Here is a 23,168-nt window from a genome sequence, read left to right as displayed (position 1 = left end):
TTGTATGATATCTTCTCCTAGTATTAGAAACTTTAAAAAGTATATTTCCATTTTCTGTTGACTTAAAAAAAAAAAAAAAAAAGAACCCAGAGCATTTCAGAGAAGATAGGAGCGATCAAAGGGACCCTTGGGGAGCTGGAGTTCAGAAGATGAAGTCTGTAAACAGATAACTCCTAAGCATCTCTGGGGAGAAAGGAAAGATTGGAAGGATAGGGTGGCCTGAAGCAGGAGGATGGGAAGATGGCAGTGAACCTAGAAATGTATCAAAAGATTTGGGAAAGCCAGATGTGGAGGGTGGAAATGTCTGAAAGTTAGATGCCTGCGTAGATGAAAGGAGATTGTACAAAGCGTAGTCAGGCCAGCCAGCAAAGGAGCAGGGACTATTTTCTCTCTGAAGAGGGTATCGCATGAGAATGGATGATGCTATTTAGGGAGGCTAGGGCAGACAAGATGAAGAGAACATCACTGGAACTTTCAAAAGATGCAGGAGGAAGCTACATCTTACCAACAGCCAGGGGAGTTAACCCAGCTTGATTTCTGAGAAGGAGGGATATTAACTCAAAGGTAGAACTAAACACAAGGAAAGGACTGCTCTTGTTCTCTGACACTGGGGTATTTCTATGAAACTTTTCTCACTCCTAAAGAATGGGCTGGCAAAATTGTGCTCTAAACAATGCATAGTCTAGGCTAGAATATTTCAGGTTTTGTGGAACATACACAATCTCCTTTTCCACCTTTACATTTTTTATTCCTTTAAAGATGTGAAAACTATTCTCAGTTTGCAATTTGCTCAAATACAGGTAGGATCTTCCCAAAGACTATAATTTGCCAATCCTTAATCTAGATTATCAGCATCCTATGACCCCACTGTGATTTCATTGTTTATAAAAGAAAATGTGTAAATAATAGAACTTTAAATTCATAGATTATTCATGGGTCAGTAACCTAACAGAGCTATACTCTCATACTACACTAGATCTCCTTCCTTTTTATGAATTATCTCTGGGTTTTGACTTATAGTTTATGTCCAATAAAGGTCAATAAACTATAAAGGTAAGTGGAAAATTACCTCAATCCCCACAGACTGCTTGTTCAGGTCAACAGGAGGGAAAACCGGCTGAGGTCTGTTGATCAACCACAGGAAGATGGCAGCTCCAAATGTCAGGAGGCAGATCAGCGCCGGGGTCGGAAGTGGGGAAAACAAGAAGTTGAAGATAAAAAGCATCTTTGTAAACAGCACCAGGAAACTCAGACCTTGAGAGAGAGAGAGAGAGAGAGAGAGAGAGAGAGAGAGAGAGAGAGAGAGATTAGAGGAAGTGCCCATATCATTTATCAATATTTCTATTGACAGAAACACACACACACACACACACACACACACACACACACACACCCTCCAACTTTTGAAGAGAGCTAGGCTTTTGTAGCAGAATTTCCTCCACTGTTTACCTTAGCAATGTTTAAAAATAGTAGAACATTCTTCTCCCTGGCTGCTTGACTGTCTTCATACAAGGCAGAAAGAATCAAAGGAAATAAGTTAATTATTTCCCAGACAATTAAAAAAAAAAAAAAACCTGCTTCTTTTTTGCTTTGGAGCCCACAGCCTAGGTCTTCTGGCCTCAAAATAAGCTGGTGGAGGTAGCTGTACCAGACAGCTTCGCCTGCGAGGGGACACCAGGAGTCAGGATACTTCCTGCTGGATTTCCCACATAGAATCCAAACACAGAGGAGGCTTCTCAAGAGGTGACATCACAGGTTTTAGAAATCAGTCATTTTGCATGAAAGATACTTCCTGCTGGCCAAATAGGCCTTGCCCTGTGCATTTGTTTTTAGAGTACAAGGACGGTCTGTGAGATCAACATACATCCAATGATATATCCAATATTCTCTCCTCTAGGGAGTCCAGAGGAGTCATTTATGCAGGTAACAAATGTTAGAAGGACACAGAAAGGGTGCTGGAGAATGAGCCCTGCCCATGGGGGGCACTACAGATTAGGGCCAGGAAAAGATCTTAAGGGACTAAAGCAATAAAGGCATTCCGTACTTCCACTCTTCTGGTTCCAGCCAAGTTCAGCTTCAAACTACTCTAGCAGAAAGAACTGACTCTGGGGCAGGCCTAGGGAAAGTCCTGGCTGGTCTTCCTTCCAGCTGTCATCACCTCTTTACTTTCAGGCTTGGTTTGGACATTCATAGCCCAGGTGAGTGCTGACTACACCAGGTTTGGGTGTTTGCATGGCTGTTAATTTAATCTAGGTACTGTCCTCACAGAAATGAAAACAGAAGCAGCAAAGTGACTTGTCCAAGTTTACCCACTTTCTTTTTCTCTTTTCTTTCTTTCTTTCTTCCTTTCTCCCTTTCAATACAGTCTCACTATGTATTCTAAATATTTTTTATAAAAGGGATCGCATGACACATGACTTTGTGTGTCACACTGCTTTTACTTACAATACTTTTGAAGGTCTCCAGGTTGGCCTTGAATTTGCAGCAATCCTCCTGCCTCAGAGTGCTGAGATTACAGGCATGCACCACTATGCCTGGCTTACACACTATTTCTCCTGTTGTTTCTATATCTAAATCTACTAAATCACAACTTACTTTTTCTTAGAGATGTCAGTCATTGTGTTCAAGGAGTCTGAACTTGTCTAGAACTTATAGATGACAGCAAATGAAATTCTGAATTTGCCTTCTTCAAAATTTACTCCCAGACTGACAGATGAAAATATCTCATAAATGAGACCAAATATTCCTGCTTAAAATCAACAGAGCAAAACAAGCCTAATTACAAAAAAAAAAAAAAAAAAAATTACACCAATTCAAGACAATAGCTGACTTAGAGCCGGGGGCGGGGGGTCCTTCTATGGGCTGGCATCAGGAATCTTCCTCCTTAGGGGAAACGCTTTACTCCAGCCCTAGGAGAGGCTATCAAGCGTAGGAATTTTGTGTAAGGGCAGAAACAAATACAAGAAATTCTGAGTCATTCTCAACATTTTTCTGCCCCTTTGTTGGTTATTACTTGACTTGGAGGCCTCTCTTTCTATTGTATGAAGGAAAATTGAACTTCCAGAGACTGGGATGATATTGCATTCCATAACTTATTTAGGGAAAGAAGAGGTCAAAACAAAAACAGAAGCAAGCTTTCACAGGCTCTGTGTTACACAACAACAGGGGTGTGATTACGACGACCTGGCAGGGTTCTGATCCCTGGGAGTTTTGCAATTCAGTCCTACCTAGACTTGGAGGGTGAAGTGAGACTTCCGGACATGAAGACGTCCTTCAGCCAGCTGCACTGGAGCCCAGGCCAGACGCTCCTGCCCCAGCTGGAAAGGGTGCACTGCCCGCGGGAAACTTGTGCCGTAGTAAGTCAGCCCACACCTGCCCTTCCCTCCGGTGGGGACACTGGCACCACCTTATCACCGAGGCTCCTTCCCTGTGCCCCAGTCTCAACGCCTGCACACGAGAAGCTCCTCACCTGCACCCTCTTTGTCATAATGGGCATCTGTTGTGTCCTTTCCTCCAGATGGCAAAGTTAAAGTTAATATAAGACTTCAAAGTAGGATCTATGGGTGCATTTTCTATTCCCCTGTGATGATGTGGGGCTGAGAGGGGTGGAGGGTGGGCGAACAGCCTGTGGTCATCCACTAGGAGAAAAGGGACTAAGGATCCTTGAGTGGTCTCAAGGGGCCCCTGGTATCAGTGCTGACTGACCATCACCACGTAGTCTAGTGGCCCCAGAACCACTCGAGTCCTAGATTCCCTCATCCGCACCCACCCTAGATAACTCAGAAGACTGGATAACATGAAACTTCCATTTTAACCTCTGGAAAGTTTTCAGAGGCAGAAAATAAGCAAAAACATAGCATCCAATTTGACAAGTCATTGTCTGCCCATTTTCAGTCCCTACTTTTAGACAGATTTTGATCATCTTGTCCAGGAAAGGGATGAGCCTCATGGCTTCCCTACAAACCAGGGAGTGATTACAAATTTCAAACCCACACTTCCACAGGAACAAAAAGGACCTTGCCTACCTTCGCAAAAGATTTGATTTGCAGGAGATACTGAAGGATTTGTCAAGCTATTTGAAATAACTTACCTAGGTGTTCCTGCTGACTAACTCAAGTAGGAATTTCAGGTGGTTCCTCCCTGCTGCTTCACAATTATTTTTATTTTTAATATTTTATTTTTTTGGCAGAACCGAGGATTGAACTCAGGCCCTTGCACTTGCCAGGCAAACACTTATTCTACTGAGCTATCTCCCCGCCCCCTCACAATTATTTTTAAATTGAGATAAAATTCATATAATAGAATTAACCACTTAAAAAGGTACAATTTAGCAGGATTTGCCATATTCATAACCTTTAGTTAGTTCTGAAACATTTTCATTACCTAAAAAAGGAAATTTTATGCCCATGAAGCAGTCATCCCCCCACACCTAGAGCCAGTATTAGTCAGCCTTCCCTTTCATGGGTTTTCCCTATTCTAAATATTTTTTATAAATGGGATCGCATGATACATAACTTTTTGTGGCTGACTGCTTTTACTTAGAATATTTTTGAGGGCCTTCCATGTTATAGTATGTATGGGTAACTTACTCCATTTTACAGCTGAATACTATTCCACTGTATGGATATACCACATTTTTTGTTGGCCCATTTATCACTGATGGACCTCTGGGTTAACCTCACTTTCGGCTATCGTGATAGTGCTGTTATGAACATTAGTATAACAGTTCTTTGTTTGAGTACCTTTTTTTTCTTCAGGGTGTATAACTAGGAGAGGACTAACTGCTTCATGTATTAATCTTATGTTTAACCACTGAGGGAACACAAAAGTGTTTTCCACAGGCACTACTCCATTTTAGATACCAACAATTAGGAAAGCAGCTTTTCATCTTTCCAAATGCACATAAACAATGTTATTTTCTGTTTTTTAAAATCCATTCCAGTGTGTATGAAATGGTACCTGCTTGTGAGTTTGGCTTTCATTTCCTGAATGACTAATAAACATCTTTTTTTGTGGTTGTTGGCTGTATTTCTTTAAACAAATGTCTACTCAGGTTCTTTGCCCTTTTACAATTTGGGTTGTCATTTGGTTGACTTGTAAGAATTCTTTCTATATCTCAAACATTAGACTCTTCTTAGCTACATGACTGCAGTACTTTCTCCTGTGCTGTTGGTTGTCTCTTTTCTCTCTTGATGGCATCCTTTGTAACCTACAATACAGCCAGGCATTCTTCACTCTACTTAGCACTAGAGAGGATCAGCAAGCATCTCATGTGACTTACTCACTGTTTAAACGCAGGAAAATAAGATCCCAAGAGAAGGTACGACCCTCCTCACAAGCCTACTGAATAGGACAGATGTAGCTCCCATTCTAACCTTGAGAACATCTGACCACTTTCCAGAGTGCTCGAATAAGTGAGGGGAAATTCCGTCTTCCTCCTTGTCACGTGTCCTTTTTTGCCTCCCATTACAAGTCTGGTTTAGTCACCCAACAATCACCCCAGTGGTGTAACAGCACTTGCTCTCCCCTTTAACATTGTTTTCCATTTAAAAAAAGGGGAGGGACAGGAAGAGTGCAATAGTGGGAAGGAAAAGAGCAAGGCATCCTGCCACACTATGTCTGGAGTTCCTGCTCCAGCTCATGGACACACGGCCGAGGCCCAGCAATCTCAGTGCACGTCAGGATGCCCCAAGTGGGAAGCTTCCTCTGCTTGGGGAGTGGTGATAACTATGCATCCCTTCCCCATATCCCAGGATGTGCATTTGTTAGGACACTCCCTTCTTGTGTGGCATGGGAGGCCACAGGTAAAGTCCCTCATTTTCTGGCTCCTACTGTGTTTTCTTTGCAAGCTAGCTGAAGGACCCCTTCTGCCTTCACACCACTGGCAAGCTTCCTGAACCAATCTTGTCTAGGTTACGACCAGCCTATATTCAACATTGGGTTTTACTCCTTTGTGAATTGGAGGTAGTAGTTCTTAAGTCTCATTTTCTTGGGATGAAGTCCTTAAAGAATCCCTTCTATTTTTCAAGTTTTTGGCTAATTTTTGCTATAAATCTTTCAAGTTATCTTTATGGGCTAAAGAAAATTTTCTTTTAGATGAATGATAAACCTCATTCATTTAAGATTGTATTTTTGTGCAAGGCCCTATGCCCGATCTCTAGCAGTGCAACAACAGTAACAGCGGCAACAACAACAAAAATGTATGTCTGCTGCAGGCATTTCTCTTAGAGTCCTCTTTCAACCCATTACCACCTCAGACCTTGTGTGCTGGCTTTGCTTTCACCTGCAACACAGTTCCCCAGAGCTGATAGGGCTGCCTGCTATCACTTCTTTAGAGGTGGCTCTCTGGTCACCCTACATAATCTCCCTTTCCTCCCCAGTCTCTGTCATGGGCGTGGCTTCCTCTTCTCCATGAAATTATTCTGTCTAAAATAGTCCTGGCCCTTTAAGATCCGCTGGGATTTTTGTTTTGTTTACGTGGCCACGTCATGAATGGCACGTGGCAAACTTCTAAGGATGGTTGTCAAAGGAGCAGTGCTTTAGTTTAGAATTTTCTGTTGAAAATACTCAGTTATCCTAGTTTTTTTCACCCTCAAACTATCAAATCTTAGACTATCTAAGAGCTGTGCGATATACATGCACCAATCGCACTCGAGATGCAAATGTGAAATATTGCAAGCACGTGCCAAAGAAGAAAGATAATTAAAAAGGATCAAGGGATGAAAGGAGGAGGGAAGGAGAAAGAGATGAAAACAAGGAATTAAGATGTACTGCATACGTGTAATAATTTCCCACAAGGAACATAAGCACTATAGACTACGAACACGTACTAATTAACAAGGTCTCTCTGGTCAGTCTTGAGGTGGGTCCTTCCAAATCCATGTTTTGGTAATTAGCTAGGGGTGGATGACACATGGTGGAGAGAGGGTGTTTATAATAAGCATCAAAGACTACTCAGGATGGGCCTTTTCCTCCACGGGTGGAGCAATCAGAATAAAGTTGTCTGCATTGTGAAGAAGACAGACACTCTAGCCAAAAAAGAAATCATTCTGTTACCCTGGGTTTCTGGAGCTCTAAAGACAATAAGGGAAATTTTCTTTGCTTTTAGGCCTGAACAGTTAATTACTTTATAAGAGATAATGATGTATAAATTAAAATTATAAGCTTTTCAAAAATCTGCCTTCTGGAAAGTAGCACAGGTTCATTTGGATTTAATTGGTTCCTCTCTTCTCTTACAAGTATGGGCTTATCCTGTGGTGGCAAAAATCTCATTAAAAGGAAGACCCGAGTCCCCAGGTTCTCGGGGCCCAATTAACATCTTCTTCCTTCCATCCTGCGATGTGCTTACACTCCTGTCACAAGTCTTTACAACTCATGACTCCAAAGGGGCTGACGAGCTAGCTTGGCGGCTGTGTAGGACAGGTCTGCTCACCGCACTGGGCTTTCCACTTCTCATCATTCATGACTACTTCTTAAGCTCAGTCTTCACACACATACCCTATATTTCTAAACAAAGTAATAGCAAGAAGTCAACAGGACGCCACAAGCCAATAGTGCCACAAGCATTTCTGGAAGCATCTGGTAATCTCCTATTTTGTGCGCAATGCGGGTGAGCCAGGTATGAGTTCGATCGCAGGACCCTTAACCCAGTTTCCTTAGAGACTGAGGCAAAGGGCTTTTCACTTGTTTACACCAGTTTAATTGTATCACAGGTAATTTTCTTCTATGAGGGAAGACAAAATGACATTATTTGAGACAATAATCCTGTCTCATAAAATGCAAGGAACGTGATATAGAAAAGTACTGTGGCTAAGGAAACACAATTGCAGTCACCTAGGTTATTAAAAGACTTCAAAGATCAAAATGCATATTCTCTCTCTGAATGGCTAGTTAGTATTATCAATGTATTAATTGTAAGTGAAAAAATTATTTTGATTTGGAATGCAATTTAGTATATGTTATATAATGGTGTCAACTGGGTGTTATTTCAGAATTGTTTTGCTAAATAGGTTTGTCTGTTTTTTAATGACCAATAGAAAAATCTCTATAGCGCTCTAAAAAATAGGCAAGCTTCGCCATGTTTGTCATTTGGCTACCTACTTAATTTCTGTTATTTGTCAAAAATCATTTGACTTTTGGGGCCGGGAAGATAGCTCAGTAGAATAAGTGCTTGCCCGGCAAGTGCAGGGGCCTGAGTTCAAACCCTGGTTCTGAAAAAAAAAAAAAAAAAAATCATTTGACTCTTTAAAAATTTGTATTTGTAAAAAAAACTCTAGAACTAGCTAAGTAGTTCTCAAGAAAATCCTACTGGTTTTAGAGTGGCAACAAGCATATAGATACATTTAAGGACTTAGGACTTGACTACTGCAGGTGTGGCTGCATTTGTCAAGCCTTCTTCTGTGCCTCAGAATCTAAACTTTTTAATTATAAATTTTTACCCTAGTCTAGTCTCATGTATACTAATTTGAATAGCACTTTTTCCATAATTTAAAAATAATTCATGGGAGAAAAAAGTTATAATGTTGGTATAGGAAAGACTCAAAGTAGACAGAAAACCCAAACTCTAGAAATGAAGATGGTGGTAAGTTTGACTGCACAAGAATATTTAAAAATATTGACCTTACAGAAAAGATACAGACACAAAATCCAAAACTTAAGTAAGGGGCACGGTATTTAGCTCCAGGGTAGAACACCTGCCTAGCGAGCCAAAGGCCTGGGTTCAGTCCTCAGCACCAAAACCAAAAGCTAAGCCTCCACTAAAAAACAAAAAAAGACAAATAAATAATAAATTAGGAAAAGTATCAAATATCCCAGAGAGACAATGAGCTAATTTCATTAATATGGAATGCTTAGATGACATTAAAAACAACATACAGTCCAGTAAAGAACAAGCAGAGGGCACGACCTACAAGTTTACAGCAAAATAGGAGACCTAACTTTAAGGGAAGGTTTTCAGTTTTTGCTTTTTCAGTGTTTAGAAGTGCAAATTTAACCAAATTGCTTTTCTTTAACCCTTTCAGTTAACAAAGACAAGACAAGGTAACTTACAGTGTTAACTGTGAAAGAGTAAATTTGATGCATGCGGCCTCTTAGGTGTGCACCCTTGCCCCATACTGCAGTATAAAATGTGGTAAGGTCAAGCATCTTTTAGCTTACCCTATTTTTAAAAATTCTCAGCAAGAGCCCAGGAAAGTATTCCATGAAAAGTATAATGCATAAATTACGGCTCTTGCACATAATAGAATCCTTGGCAGGGAAAGAGGTTTATGTTTATTGATATTAAAACAGCTCCGTGATCTATCACCAAGTAAAAGAAAGAACTCGAAGATAAGAGTGTACAGTACAGTAAATTCCCACTTGTGATGAGTATATATGCACTTGAATTGCTGAAAAGAAAAGACAAATGGAAGAGGAGTTAAGAATGGATTTTCCTGAAAGTTCTGTGTATTCAGTCTTTCAAAAGATATTAAGGGACTTGACCTGTATCAGGAATCCTTCCTGGTGCTGAAGACAAAGCAGTAAATATCCTGCCCTTGTGAGATATTTTTTTCTAGTGGGGGTTTGACAATGGGCCTAAGCAATGATTAGATTATTATAAAATGGAACACCAACAACAACAATGACAACAAAACAGATACAGATAGAGAGGTGGGGCACAACAGGAAAGTGAGTTTTAATTAGAGTAGCTAGAGTTGGTCTCAGTGGGAAAGTAATCCTTGATGGTGTGGTGTACTGTTGAATGTCTGTCATGTGTATTTTGCTTGTTTACCAAACAATAATATGTACGACTCTGTCTTATCTCATCTCTGGCTCAGGCAGCTGACTTTAAAAGTTCTGTCACTCAGGTGAGTGTACTTCACATGAACACACTTGGGAACACACCCTAGATTTGGTTCCTACAACCTAGCATTTCCTCACCCAAACCACTTCCTCGGGGCTGGTAAGATAGCTCAGCAGACTAAAGTGCCTGCTTAGGCAAGCTTAAGCAAGCATAGGGACCATGGTTTGATCCCTGGCACCATATGCCACACCAGACCCTTCCCCAGGGCAAGCTCAGTGGACCACAGGGTCTAGGTGTAGTGGCATATGCCCGTGACACCTGTAATCCCAGTGCTGAGGAGGCTGAAAAACAGGAGAATCACTACGAGTCCAAGCTGCATAGTGAGACCCTGTAAAAACCAAGTATATTAAAAAAAACAAAAACAAACAAACAAACAACTTCCTACATATAGCTATGTGCTCATGCTGCTATGTAAAATGCACTGCAGGCGCAGAGCACAGAGCACCCCAGCCCAAGGAGTGGTTCTAGGGGTGGAAAATTGTTTCATTCATCTCTCCAACTGATAAGAAACTAGAGCAGAAGTTAAATCAGGGGCCTCTGAATGTGTATCTTTCAACATTTACTCCAAGGAACTTCGAGGAGAAGATGGCACAGGATCTTGACCTATGAGTCTGGTTACTTTCCAGCCACTCACAGGTACCTGGATGTTCAGGCCACTGCCTCACTAGCCATGTGACAGCCCCAGGTCCTCTTCACCTCAAGCCTGGTTCCTGGTGTACTTTGAAGCACATACACCAGGAGAAGTCCCCAGGTAGAGGGAAAGCCTCCTGGCATTTCCTCAGATACTTGCCTGGCAGAGCAAGGAGACTGTGTTACCTAAGGAGCTGTATTAAAATGCCAGGGGGGCACTCAGTAATTTCCACACCATGGAAAAATTTAATTTGATTGTTTGAATAATTAAAGGATGAGGGAAGCAAAATGATTAACCTCCCACATCTCTCTCTAGCCCAATAGCGCTAATTTGTAAAACAGCTGGCAGAGTATACAAGCTCAAGGAGGGTTTTTAAGGATTATCTCCTGGTGATGTCTTGCTGCCAAATTGCACAGGAAAAGCTGCTAGAACCACAGCTTGGGATGCTTGTGAGACATGCAGCATGACTGGCTCTTTCCTTGGGTTTGTGGCTCAGGAAGCCTTCCTGTGACTCGGTGTCATCTCTTAGACAACAGACCTCCTCCCTGCACTGAAATATTCACTCCTGTCCAGAGATCACTGGGCATGGACCTTAGACACAAGGGGAGCCCACAGCTGCCACTGCCACAAGTTTGGAGCGAGGCAAAAAGAGAGGGGAGTCTGTCGAAGGATCTAACTGCAAAATTCAGTCTCTCAAGAAACACTATATTTCCCTACAAAGGGATATCATCAGCCAAATTTTCTTAGGGAATGCCATGGCTAGGGTGTGATGCCAGGAGGGGTAACACCAAGAAGCCTGACATGAGCAAGTTCCAGTTTCACTCATCATGAGTGCTCTTGGGGCATCCAAGCATTTACTGTGCAGCAGGCAGTGTGCTGAGAGTGGAGAAAGCAGACTTGGTGTCTAGGCTGGTAGAGGCTGAAGTAAATTCCCAGGCAGTTATAATACTTTGAGACAAGTGTTCTGTGGGATGTGTCCTCGCTTGACATCCCTTGGTAGACTGGAGAAGTATGTATGCCCTCTGCATTGACTTAGACATTAACTTTCAATAAGGCAAAGATCTTGGACTTGTGTCCAGCTCTATGGTATATGTTGAGGGACAGACAGAATATATAGCATCTGCTCTTTGGGGACTTCTTGTCTACCTACCATAAAAAGCACAGAGTTAGTAAGAGTATGGGATGAGCTCATGAATCTAAAGGAAGACGAGATCAGCATACGCTGGCGTAGATCACGGTGTGTACATGGAACACTGGCTTTAGCATCAGTGCTGCTTTTCCAGGGATATTCAAAGATGAAAATCAAATCAATAGAGCCTACAGTTAGAAAGACCCCAATTCTGATTCCAGACCTTTTGCATTTGTTTGTTTGTCTATTGAGACAGGGTCTTGCTATGTAGCCCAGGCTGGCCTCAAACTCACAGTGACCTTCCTGCCTCAGCCTCCCAAGTTCTGGGATTGTAGGTGTGCCTCACCATGCAAGACCTCAGACCTTTCTGTCTGACTACATGGGCTCAAACCCAGCTTGGCCACTAGCACCACACTATCTTTCTCAACTGGCATCTCATGTCTCTCATTTGCCTTCTTCATGGACAGGCCAGGTATCACATTAGGGTGGACGAATGTAAGTGCAAAGGAAGAAGAGGATGCCCAGATGTGGCTACAGGCACACATGAGAACAGAAGGGGCCATGTAGGGGTGGGAAATGGTGAGGAGCTATTTCTAATGTAGGGAGAGTCTACCATAGTTGAAAGAAAAAACAAACATCAAGGCTCCAAGAAGTATAAAAATGGCAATGTCTGGGGTCTTGTGTAATCATTGTAGCCCTGGAGTCAGTTTGGGTCACAAACATGAAACCACTTTGGTGGTTTGAGCACCGTGGCCAGCTGACCTGAGTGCTCTCTAATAGGATACCCTTGTTAGGCCAAACGTCAAGACCTTCTGACATCAGTCTACTAGCACAGATATGGAGCTATCTCCCCTGAGGTGGAGACAGGAGGTGACAAATCCCACTGGTTCTCAGGTTGATCCAACCAACCTTTGTCTACCACTGTTCTTCAAACAAATCTCAGTCCAATAGCTCCACCCGAAGAGAGGCTTGTCAAAGCAAATAGCCTCAAGGGTGCCCCAAGCCTATTACTGACCAAGAGAATTAAAAAAAAAAAAAAAAAAAAAAAACTGAGGTAAGGAGAACCAGTATCACAAGTCTACTAGGTTTGATAAGAGAGTCTGTAAAAAGATAGGCTGAATGAAGTGCTAGGCCCCATGAACACTGCCAGGATGAAGACCAGGTGATGCAAGAGCTTGGGAAAGGGGCCTCCCTCCTCAGTGCTTTGCAGAATCGGCTGTCACACCAGCTGTCTGGACTAATGATCGAGAGTCACCAGACTTAATGAACAAGCACCCTGCTTTGTCACCAATCCTCTTATTTTCAGAGGCAGACTTTTAAGGCCATCACTTCTCCAGATGGCAGAGCAGCCACTCGACAACTCCAGGTGGCCCTGAGGACAGTCACCTAATGTCATTAAGTATCAGTTCTCCTTAGCTACACACAGAAGGCATAATGTGTGTAGTATCTGGTGTACTACCAGGTACATAAAGTCCTCAAGAAAGAGGGACTCTCTCTTCCTTCTATCAGCATCAGCTGCTCTGTTGCAGAAATAGAGATAGTCATGGTTTTCATTCCACTTACATGCAAAAGTCTTAAGGACTCCTCGTTTCTTTTTAAACAGAGCATAGTTAGTTGGAGGAGGCATGATTTTATCTTGGTTCAGGACCCCTTCTGGTTCCAGCATCCTTCTAGAAAACACTCTCCAGCCCACCACTCTGAGAACAGAATGACTGGGAGAGACAGAGAGCTGTCTCACCAGCTCCACCAGAAGCTTGATCCCAGAGCCAGGCAACTGCAGTCCCTGCATGCTCTGACCTTTCAAACTCCAAAAACTGATATACTGATTAAGTCATCAGTAGGATTTGAAAACCTAGGATGTGTCAGGCCTTAGCTACATTACAAGGGGGGAAAGTCTGTTTCGGGCCTAAGGATTTGCGTATATGAAGGGCAAAAGCATATCTTGACATATTTATGGAGCAATGTGGTGATATTCACGATGGTGCTCACAGCTGCTGGGACCAGGCAACCTTCGCAGAGTTCTGTCAGACTCAAGAGTCACCTCTAGGTGCAGCCAAGGAGGGTCAGTGCATTTGCTGGCCAAGAGTGAGGGACAGATAGAGGAGGGACTGCACTCTTGGTTTCTAAAAAAAATAGCCAAAGCCTGATTGGGAACTCACCTGCCTAGAGATGGGAGGATATTTTTTAGGTGTAATTCACTTAACAAAAATTAATCCTTTTAAAGTGATCAGTTCTAATAATTTAGCATATTCATACTATTATGCAACTATCACTTCTACCTAGTTCTAAAGCATTTTTATTACCCCTAAAGGAAACCCTGAACCAATAATCAGTCATCCCCCACGTTTTTCTCCTTCAACCCTTGGCAACTAACAATCTATTTTCTGTCTCAACTGAGATACGAGGACTTTCAAAAGACAAGTTTCTTCCAGCTCCCAATTCTTCAGCCTATGCACTAAACCTGATTTGTCAGACATTGATGCAGAAGGGCCAGCCAAATAGCTCAGCAGACTGAAGTGCCTGCAAGCAGGCGCAGGGGCCGGGGTTCAATCCCTAGGCCTGCCATGCAGGCTCCACCCCAGGGGTGCGCTGAAACGGCAATTGAAACTGGGCATGGTGGCACACACTTGTAATCCCAGCTATTGGGAGGCTGTAAACAGGTAGATCACTACAAGTCTGATCTATTAGTGAGACCCGGAGCTCCCTGTAGGCCCTTCCCTAAAATACAAAAACAAAAACAAAAACAAAAACAAAAAAAAAAGAAAAGAAAAGAAAAAAGAAAGAAATTGAGGCAGAGATCACCTTCAGAACTAAAGAGCCAACCTTAAATTCCAGATCCAATCTATATATGTTTGTATGTATGTATTTATTTGTTTGGTATAGGGTCTCACTATGCAGCAGACTCATAGTGATCTTCCTGTCTCAGCCTTCCCAGCACTGAGATTATAGGCATGCTCCACCACTCCCCGTTTGGGTGGCCCACTCAATGTGGGGCCTGCATGGCATGCACTACCAGTGATCAAACCCCGGCCCTCCAGAACCAATCTAACCCTGGAGTATTTAGTGTCTAAGTCTAACTTTTGTCAGGTATGAAATAAAGTGTCTACTTCATAGCACTGTTTGGAAGAACAAAGAACAAAATCCCGGAGCAGTGGCCATAGCTCAGTGGTCTAAACACCTGCCTGGCAAACACAAGGACCCAGGTTTGATTCCAGGTCCTGGATGCCATGCTGGCCTGGAAATTCTAGGCACACCAGACCAGCCACCAAAACCTGGTACAGTGGCACACACCTATAATCCCAGCACTGGGGAAGCTGAGACAGGAGGATCACTATGCATCTGAGCTTCAAAGTGAGACCCTGTACCAAATAAATAAATAAATAAATAATAAAATCCCCAATCAAACACTAAGCACAGCACTGCTTTATAGAAAATGTTGAATGAAACATGAGAAGTATATAATTCTTTATCCCATTTTTAAAATATAATCTAATTTTTAAATGTTTTTTTTTATCATATTATGTAGGGACTTAAAGTTCAACATATCAATACTTGATGAAAAATACCTGTTCCTTATTATGCCTAAGATGTTTGAAATGCAGTGAGATAGTGAGGTTAAGCTTAATAGCCTAAGTCGTTTGATAATAACAATAAGCTTGTCTTCTGGATGGTTAACAACCTAAGTTTGCAGACCAAAATTAGAGAAAAAGGAGGGCTGCAAGGAAAGCCAACATTTTGGCCCTAGCCTTCTAAGGTCAATTAAGACTCAGGACATATGAGAACTTGTACTGTAACGTCATGTACCTTGGTAGTGTCTCAAATTTTCTGATCAAGATTATGGGGCCAAAAAGGAAAGTGATTGATGATGTAGAGTGTGCCTAAGGAGAGTCACACGGAGCAAAAACACTCTCTCAGGCTTTCACAGAGAGCACACTGGCCAAGCAATGGCCATGACTCATCCACATGGCTGACACTGACAAAGGTTCTACAATCTGAGGTACAGGATCTCAGGATAAATCCTGAGGGGATTTCACTGACCTTCTCAGACCCAAAAGCTACAACTCTTGTTGCATAGGTCCTGCTTTACCTTGGTCTTAACCATCCAGTAGAAAAGTATGAAGACGAAATATAGGAAGTAAAGCCATGCTGTTATGTTGAGCTGTGGGGGACTCAGGTCAACAATTTCTGACATTGCCAGTTAAACAGAAGACCCAATGCTATTATGGGCTACTGGACTCTTTTAGAATATTTTGCTGAGTTTGCACACTTATAATATTCAAATAACAGAACTTAGCAAAAAAGGGATATACAAATGAATGTCCATTTTGTATCTGTGTATTCAAAGTGGTTAGGATAGATATATGCTTACATTCTCTCAATGAATAGAATGATTTGTTCTAATGGTGTTTGTAAATAGGATCTCAAGTCCACATCTTGTACAGCAATTAACCACTAAGAAGAATGTATGCAGTGTGTTAGTTATTGAAACTGTCCTAGCGATATGATTTGAAACTGTCTCATTGCTATTTGTTTATCAATAAAATTATGAAAAAAATTAAAAAAATAAAGACTTGTAGTACTTTGCAAAAAAAAAAAAAGAAAGAAAATGTTGAATGAATAGTAGTTGTAATATGTGTGGTTCTAAAATTTTTTTCAAACTGAAACAAAGCTTGTAAATATGTGAACTCAATACTCAATACCTCAGAATCCAGGTCATCATACATAAAAATCTTATTGCAAATTAAATTTTCTGGGAAATCTAGCCCTATGTGCGAGTGGATGGAGAACAGTTTTTTAGCATCATACAGACAGTAGTTTCAGCCCCAATTTGACAACTTGCTTTTTGAACTTGGGGACGTTGCTGTACCTCTTGAAGCCCACTTACTCTCTCAACCCTAGAATGACACAGTCACCTCCTTCGAAAGATGGTGTTGATGAAGTGTGAGCACCTACGACGTCTGCTGCCTCGCTGGCTTCACCTCCCCTCTCCTCACAGCTCAGGACCTTCACAGGATGTACTGGACGCATTATGAAACGGTACACTGACACTGTGGAGTTGGCTTTGTCCTAAAGCCTGGCCAGATGATTGCCTGAAATTGAAATATGGCCTGGCTTTTGTTTGGTTTTTTTGTTGTTGTTGTTTTGTTTTGTTTTGAGACAGGGTCTTATTATGCAGCTCAGGATGGCCTTGAGCTCATTTTGTAGCCCAGGCTTGTATTGAATTCTCAACCATCCTCTTGCCTCAGCCTCCAGAGTGCTGGGAATACAGTTGTGTGCCACCATGCCTGGCTGAAATGTTTAAAACTTAAATTTGAATATTCTTATCTCGGGCATGCCAGCTCTGAATTTTGCTAGTACCCCATCCACCAGCGCCTCACCACATACTGGTTACTTATCTATGTCACCTGTTTGTCCTTGTATTTATGATTCTTGTTTTATGTTTTTATTTCTTTTGTCATGCCAAGCACACAAGTGATGTCCTCAGAATCTTATGCCATGGCTCTCCCAAGACATACTCTGTTTTGGCCTCCAATGCCTCTCCCCTGGAAGGGCCCTCCACAGAAAGATCCTGTGCCAGAATGTGGGGGTCAAGGTCAAGCTGTGGCAAAACCACCTCTTTTATTCTTTAAACTAAATCAATCTTCCATTTTATTTTAGTCCTTTTGAAGGCTCTGCCTCTGATAGTCTCTAGAGTCAGTCTAACCTTTCAGACCACACACCACTAAAGACAGTGGACACCCACAGAAAGTACCAAGCTCAAATCCCACCCGAGGTTCACTCTCCAGAGGTCTTTCAAGCTCATCTCAGCTGTGACCTGTGGCCTTATGCCTAAAACAAATCCAATTTTGTTCAGAAACCTTCTACTGGTCTCTTCCACCTCCTCGCTCTCATTCACCAGCCCTTACCATAAAAGGGAGTCAATGAAAACTTAGGGGGAAGCTGCAGTCCACCACAGAAGGGCAGGCCAGGTGCTCAGTTCTCCCACCCCAAAGGATCTGTGTGGTAACTAACCTCACTAAGAGAGGCAGGAGAAGAACCCACTTGTGCCCAGTGGCCTCCTTCCTCCCTCATCCTGACTCAGGGGCTTGAAAGTGGTGGTTGGAACCCTGATGGGGAGAAAGCATGATATGCCTGTGAGACAGCAATCTCTAGTCTCCCAAGTTGCTTTGCTGAAGCTGGGGACCAGGACGCCTCTTGCTCACACAGGACACCTCGCTGGGTATCACCCGCTAGATGTTCCCTTACCCTGAGAGGGGGCCGAGTGCCTTGGTGTTTCCAGTGAACTCAGCTTCGTGGCTCCACGTTTCTGCTGACACACGAGTCCCCGTCTCTCTCTCCTCACCCCTGGCTTCTCCAGGGACTTGGTGTCTTCTGATTGTCCATGCGAGCGGCCAGCCAGCCTCCCAGAGTGCCTCCACGCTTGCCCTGCTCTAAGCTGGCGGGAGTCAGACCCTGGCCGGGCTTTCTAGTGTACTTGGGGACTTCACTTCCTGGTTTTTCTTTCACAACTGAAAGTGGAAGTACTGTGACCACGAGGAAAGAAGCTGCCCAACCCAGCGCTCCTGGCTCCTTTTCAAAGCCTTTAACCCCAGCCCCTCAGGGCTGAAAACAAAGCCAACTCTCTTCAGCACAATCCACCCTGACTTCTGTCTGGCTGTAAACTAAGAAGAGAAAAGCCAACCCCCCAAAACATGAGACACCTCTTGGACCACTAGGTCCCAGACAGGGAGGTGCTGCCTTTCTTGCTAGATTCATAAGCTAGAAAGGTCCTGTGAAGGTCCACCTAGAGGGACCTCTGCCCTCAGATCCATCTGGAAACGGTGCCATCCATTCTGTTCTCCAGGGAGCCCCTCTCTCTCATCCCCAGAACCACCTGCCTTGGTCCCCAGAGCCAATAAAATAAACAACCAAGTCCAGCATGACAGCAGCAGTGAGTCATTAAATTGACATGGTTCACTCTCTGCTGACATACCAGCTCTGCCTCTCATACTTCCAAATGTATCAGGAATTCTCTCCCCCCACCCCAAGTATTACTAGGTTTTATTTAGTTCACTTCAAGTTCACTTAAGGCAAAAATACCTAACAATTCTGCCCCTTCCCACCTTCTACCTGCACCCGCAAGCTCATGGACACTTGGAAATTAAGCAGCACTTTCCCCAGCCTTGATGCAAGAAGGCTTGCAGCAGTTCACTAAAGGTAGGTTAGGATTTTCTCTTCCTGTAGAGAGGAGGTCCTTAAAACCTCCAGCTGAAAGTCAGTGGGAAGTACAGATGGACAGGCGGACCCTCAGCCTCCTGGGAAGCCCCTTGGGATGGGGGAGAAGCATTCCGTTTGCTAGGACGTCTCCTGGCTGACGCATCCTCAGTCTCAGGAGCTCAGCTCATGAGAAGTCATTTCCTCCCGGAGCCACACTGGAAGGATGGCAGAATGGGTGTCCAGCTCGGGTCAGCAGGCTTTCTCTGGAGAAGATTGCCCTTGCCAACCAAAGTGAAAGGCTTCAAGGAGGCAGGAGAGGAGTCTTATTTTTATTTTAAATCAGTTTCCTCCAGAATTGAACGCTCAAGTTCAGAAAGGTCTGGGTCATTCTAGTCTCATCAGAGGCACCTTCCTATCCAGTCCTGCACGCACAGAAGCGACGGTCCCAGTTTCTAAGAGAAGGTTTTGCCAGCATGTTTGTGTTATGGGACAGGCTGATCAGGGCTCAAATTAGCCACCTCGTCTCCTAACCATGTAGCTAGGCCATGCTGCTTGGCGGTCCAGAGACAAAACTATTCATCTATAAAATGGGAATGATACCACCTCCTCACAAGAAGCAGCAAACCAATGATGTCACACATGTCATGTGCCTGGTAAGGTCCCCGGCCTTTAATAGAACATCTACCAAGGACACCGGTTACCATCTGTCTTCCAAAAGGGGATCGCTGCCATCAACAGTTGGTAAATGACCCTTCTAACCCAACTGGGGCAGAAATTTCAGAGCAGAACCTGTAAAGGTTCCAAGTCTGTTTTAATGCATTTAGTAGAATTAACATTCTCTTCCAGTTCTTTCTCCTGTCAGCACCCGGAGAGCTCTCTCTGTCTTTCCAATTGATTTTTTTCTTTGCTTCTACACAGGTTATCAAAGTTTCAACAACATACAAGTGAGCTGCTCCTGAGTCAAATGCAACTTTATACTATAAAAGAGCCTGCAACTGAACACAGATGCACATCCTGCCTGCTTCTCCAGCGCCACCCCCATTTGTGCTGTCTCGTAGATGTATGAAATGCAGGGCAGCTGGGATTATCGGAGCTTACCTTGGAGGAATAGTGATCAGGGTCTGACCAGGAGCCTGCGTGCAGGAAAACTCCCTGCACTGCTGGCTGTGTTGGCTCAGCGCGGCGTGCAGCCACTCCGGCCTTCTCCACAACTCCCGAGACTGCGCCACACCTTGATCCAGACCTGAGGTGCTCAGCAAGCTCCTGGAGAAACTTTGAACCTGTTGCAATCCAAGTCCAAAGGTAGAAGTTACCTGTTCAAACACTCTGACAGAAGTACAGATTTGGCAAAAGGTTAAAATAAGAGATTGTTGTGCAATGGATTTAAAGGAGGGGGGAAAAAAGCTAGCCCGTAGCTTTCAAAGCCAACATTTCATAAGACAAATCTTTTACAAAGCCTAGATTTTAGGAGATGGGCTTTGCATCTACATTTCTGGTGCAATCTTTACACAATGGGTCTAGAAAAGAAGAGGAAAAAAGTATTCCTTACATGCAGGCTAAGAAAGAGACAGAGACAGAGAGACATAGACAGAGAGGCAGAGACAGAGACAGAGATAGAGACAGAGAGGCAGAGACAGTGACAGAGAGACCGAGACAGACAGACAGAAACAGAGAGGTGGAGACAGAGAGACAGAGACAGAGAGGCAGAGACAGAGACAGAGGAGAGACAGAGACAGTGAGCAAGCCACTGTAATTGGCTCCAGCTGTAACTTCAAGCTATGGGGGCCGTGGAGATGGCTCAGTGAAATAAACACATCCCTAGCAAGCGCAAGGGTCTGAGTTCAATCCCCGGTTCTGGAAAAAAAAAAGATTTGGACTCACAGAGGTCTGCATGGAGGTGGCCTTCAAGGACGGGCCATGTCCCCGCCAGAGTGAAACTGTTCCCAGGTCAACCAAGCAATCCATATGAGACTCAAGCCTAGAGTGTAGGGCACTGACAAGCCCAAGTATGTTTTGCTGAGGGTACAGAATAGTAGGCATAGTATGCACCACCATGGCCTGCCCAGGCCCTTGAAGACAGCGTGGCTGGCACTTCACAGCTCAGCCTGTCTTCTGTCCTTTTTCCATGGGGAAGTTGTTAGTCACTATTTTTGATTCCTGTATCATTAAGACAGCAAGGCTTAAATGTTAAAACACAAATACTGAATGTGCTGGAAGGTAAGACAGGTTAAGCATGAAGACATAGGCACAGGCAAAGACTTTCTGAACGGAACCTCAGCTGCGCAAGAAGTAACATCAACAATCAAAGCTGGGGCTAAGGAGGTAGCTCGGCGGCCTAAGCAACTGTCTGGTAAGCCCAAGGTCTCAGGTTCAATCCTGGTACACAGCGACTATTGTTGAATTCCTATTATTTTGTTTAGTGAAACGTTGCATTATTTCTAATGCTGTTTTATTCTATTACTATTTTGTGTTCTTTAAAAAAATAATAAACTGCAACACCATTCATGATGTGGAGGAAAAAAAAAGAATTTTGTCAACTACCTTTTGGACAACCATCTGATATCTAGAACACATGAACTAACAATCTTAGAACTCTCAGATAAAAGATCCAACAAAAATTCAGAAATTAAAATTAATTGAAACCACCTCAAAGAAGAAATGCAGATGGCCTAAAAATGCATGAAAAAATATTTAAAATCATTGGCCACTAGAGAAATACAAATTAAAACTGCACCGAGATCCCATCTCTAGGAAAGAAAAAAAAAAGTGGTTATCATCAAGAAATCAAATGACAAGTGCTGGAGAGGCTAGTGAAAAAAATTTCTATGTTGTGGGTGGGAAGCTAAACTGGTACAACTGTCATGGAAGTCAGTACGGTGATTCCTCAAAACACTAAGAACAGAAATTCCACTTGATGCAGCTACTCCTTCTCTAGGCATCTTCCCCTCCGAAGAGTTAAAGACATCCTTCTACACTGTGCTGCTGAGCTATAGCCCTAGCTCAAGACATATTACAGTAACACATTCATGCTGTGTTTACAGCTGCACAATTTATAATAGCTAAGTCTCAGAAGCAGCCTATATAACCATCATTAGCTCTCTCTCTCTCTCTCTCTCTCTCTCTCTATATATATATATATATATATATATGATAAAGTGTGGTATTTATATAAAATGGAATACTTCCCTGCCCTAAGGAAAGATAAAATTGATTTATGTATGGGAAAATGGATTCACTTCAGACCATAAAATCAAGTGAAATAAATCAGACATTTGAGCTTAGATGTTGTGTGGTTTCTCTTACATGAGAAACTTCAAATATAAATAAAGAGAAAATAAAATAGATAACAGGAAACAGGGAGGTAGCACTGTGAGAACTTCTGTGAGAGCGGCCCAAGAAATGGAAGGAGGGGAGAGGAAAGGGAGAACAAGGGGACAGAGAGCATGCTGTGCTCCCCTCCAGGGTCGGCTCCCTCAGGGAGTGCAATTGCTGTGTATTGTAGGCACGCCCGCATAAAAAAAATTGGAAACAACAAAGAGAAACACAAACTGAAGCAGCACCGAGATCCTATGCTCCTGCAGAGAGGAGGGCTATTATCAAGAACTGAAAAAGCAGTGAATGTTGGTAAGGTTTTGGAGTAGAAGGAACCCTTCTGCATCGGGGATAGAAAGGCAAACTAGTATACCTACTATGGAAATCAGTACAGAGGTTCTTCAAAACTCTAAAGTTAAAAATTGCATTTTAGGGCTGGTGAGATGGCTCAGTGGTCTAAAGCACCTACTTAGAACAAGCTCAGCAAAGCACAGGGACCGCGGTTCAATCCCCCAGCACCACATGCCAGCCAGTCCCGCCCCCTGGTGGGCTGAGCTGGCCACACACACACACACACACACACTAAATAAATAAATATTTAAAAAAAATTGCATTTTATCTATCTCTGTCTCTTTTGGGGTATCTTCCTGACACAGTAAAAAGCACCCTACTGCAGGGACACATGTGCGCTCACGTTTATGACAGCATAGCTCACGATACCCACATCTTGGAAGCAGCCTACAGGCCCAGCAACAGATACCTGGAATCAGAAATTTGCTGTACAGGGCCAGCCAAATAGCTCAGCGGATTAAAGCACCTGCAAGCAGGCGCAGGGCCCAGGGGTTCAATCCTCCAGCCTGCTGTGCCAGCCCCTCCCCTGGGCATGCTGAGATGGGATTGAGACTGGGCATGGTGGCACATGCCTGTAATCTCATCTCTTGGGAAACTACAAAAAGGAGAATCACTACAAGTCTGATCTGTGGACCCTTCCCTGAAATACAGAAAAAAAATTTTTCTGTACATACACACACACACACACACACACACACACATATATA

At 43.2% G+C, this 23,168-nt stretch overlaps 1 protein-coding gene across 3 annotated transcripts in view; it reads right to left on the bottom strand.

Annotated features, from left to right (window-relative positions):
* Positions 1-20,061, bottom strand: part of Acsl5 (acyl-CoA synthetase long chain family member 5) — a 52,915-nt gene extending 32,854 nt beyond the window's left edge. The window contains exons 1-2 of one of the 3 annotated variants that reach the window (XM_004631534.2): positions 19,897-20,061; positions 1,070-1,254 (exon numbers count right to left, since the gene is read on the bottom strand). In XM_004631534.2, the coding sequence (XP_004631591.1) occupies positions 1,070-1,225 (156 nt within the window). In that variant the 5' untranslated portion in view covers positions 1,226-1,254; positions 19,897-20,061. Of the gene's footprint in view, positions 1-1,069; positions 1,255-17,847; positions 18,067-19,896 lie in introns of those variants that run through there. The other 2 variants (XM_023715599.1, XM_023715598.1) reach the window with 2 other exon arrangements.
* Positions 20,062-23,168: the final 3,107 nt, after the last annotated feature.

This window comes from Octodon degus, unplaced genomic scaffold (assembly GCF_000260255.1).
Source record: "Octodon degus isolate 3935 unplaced genomic scaffold, OctDeg1.0 scaffold00042, whole genome shotgun sequence".
Lineage (NCBI taxonomy): Eukaryota > Metazoa > Chordata > Mammalia > Rodentia > Octodontidae > Octodon > Octodon degus.
The sequence above is the reverse complement of the archived record's forward strand: the minus strand, read 5'-3'. Positions and strand labels throughout refer to the sequence as shown.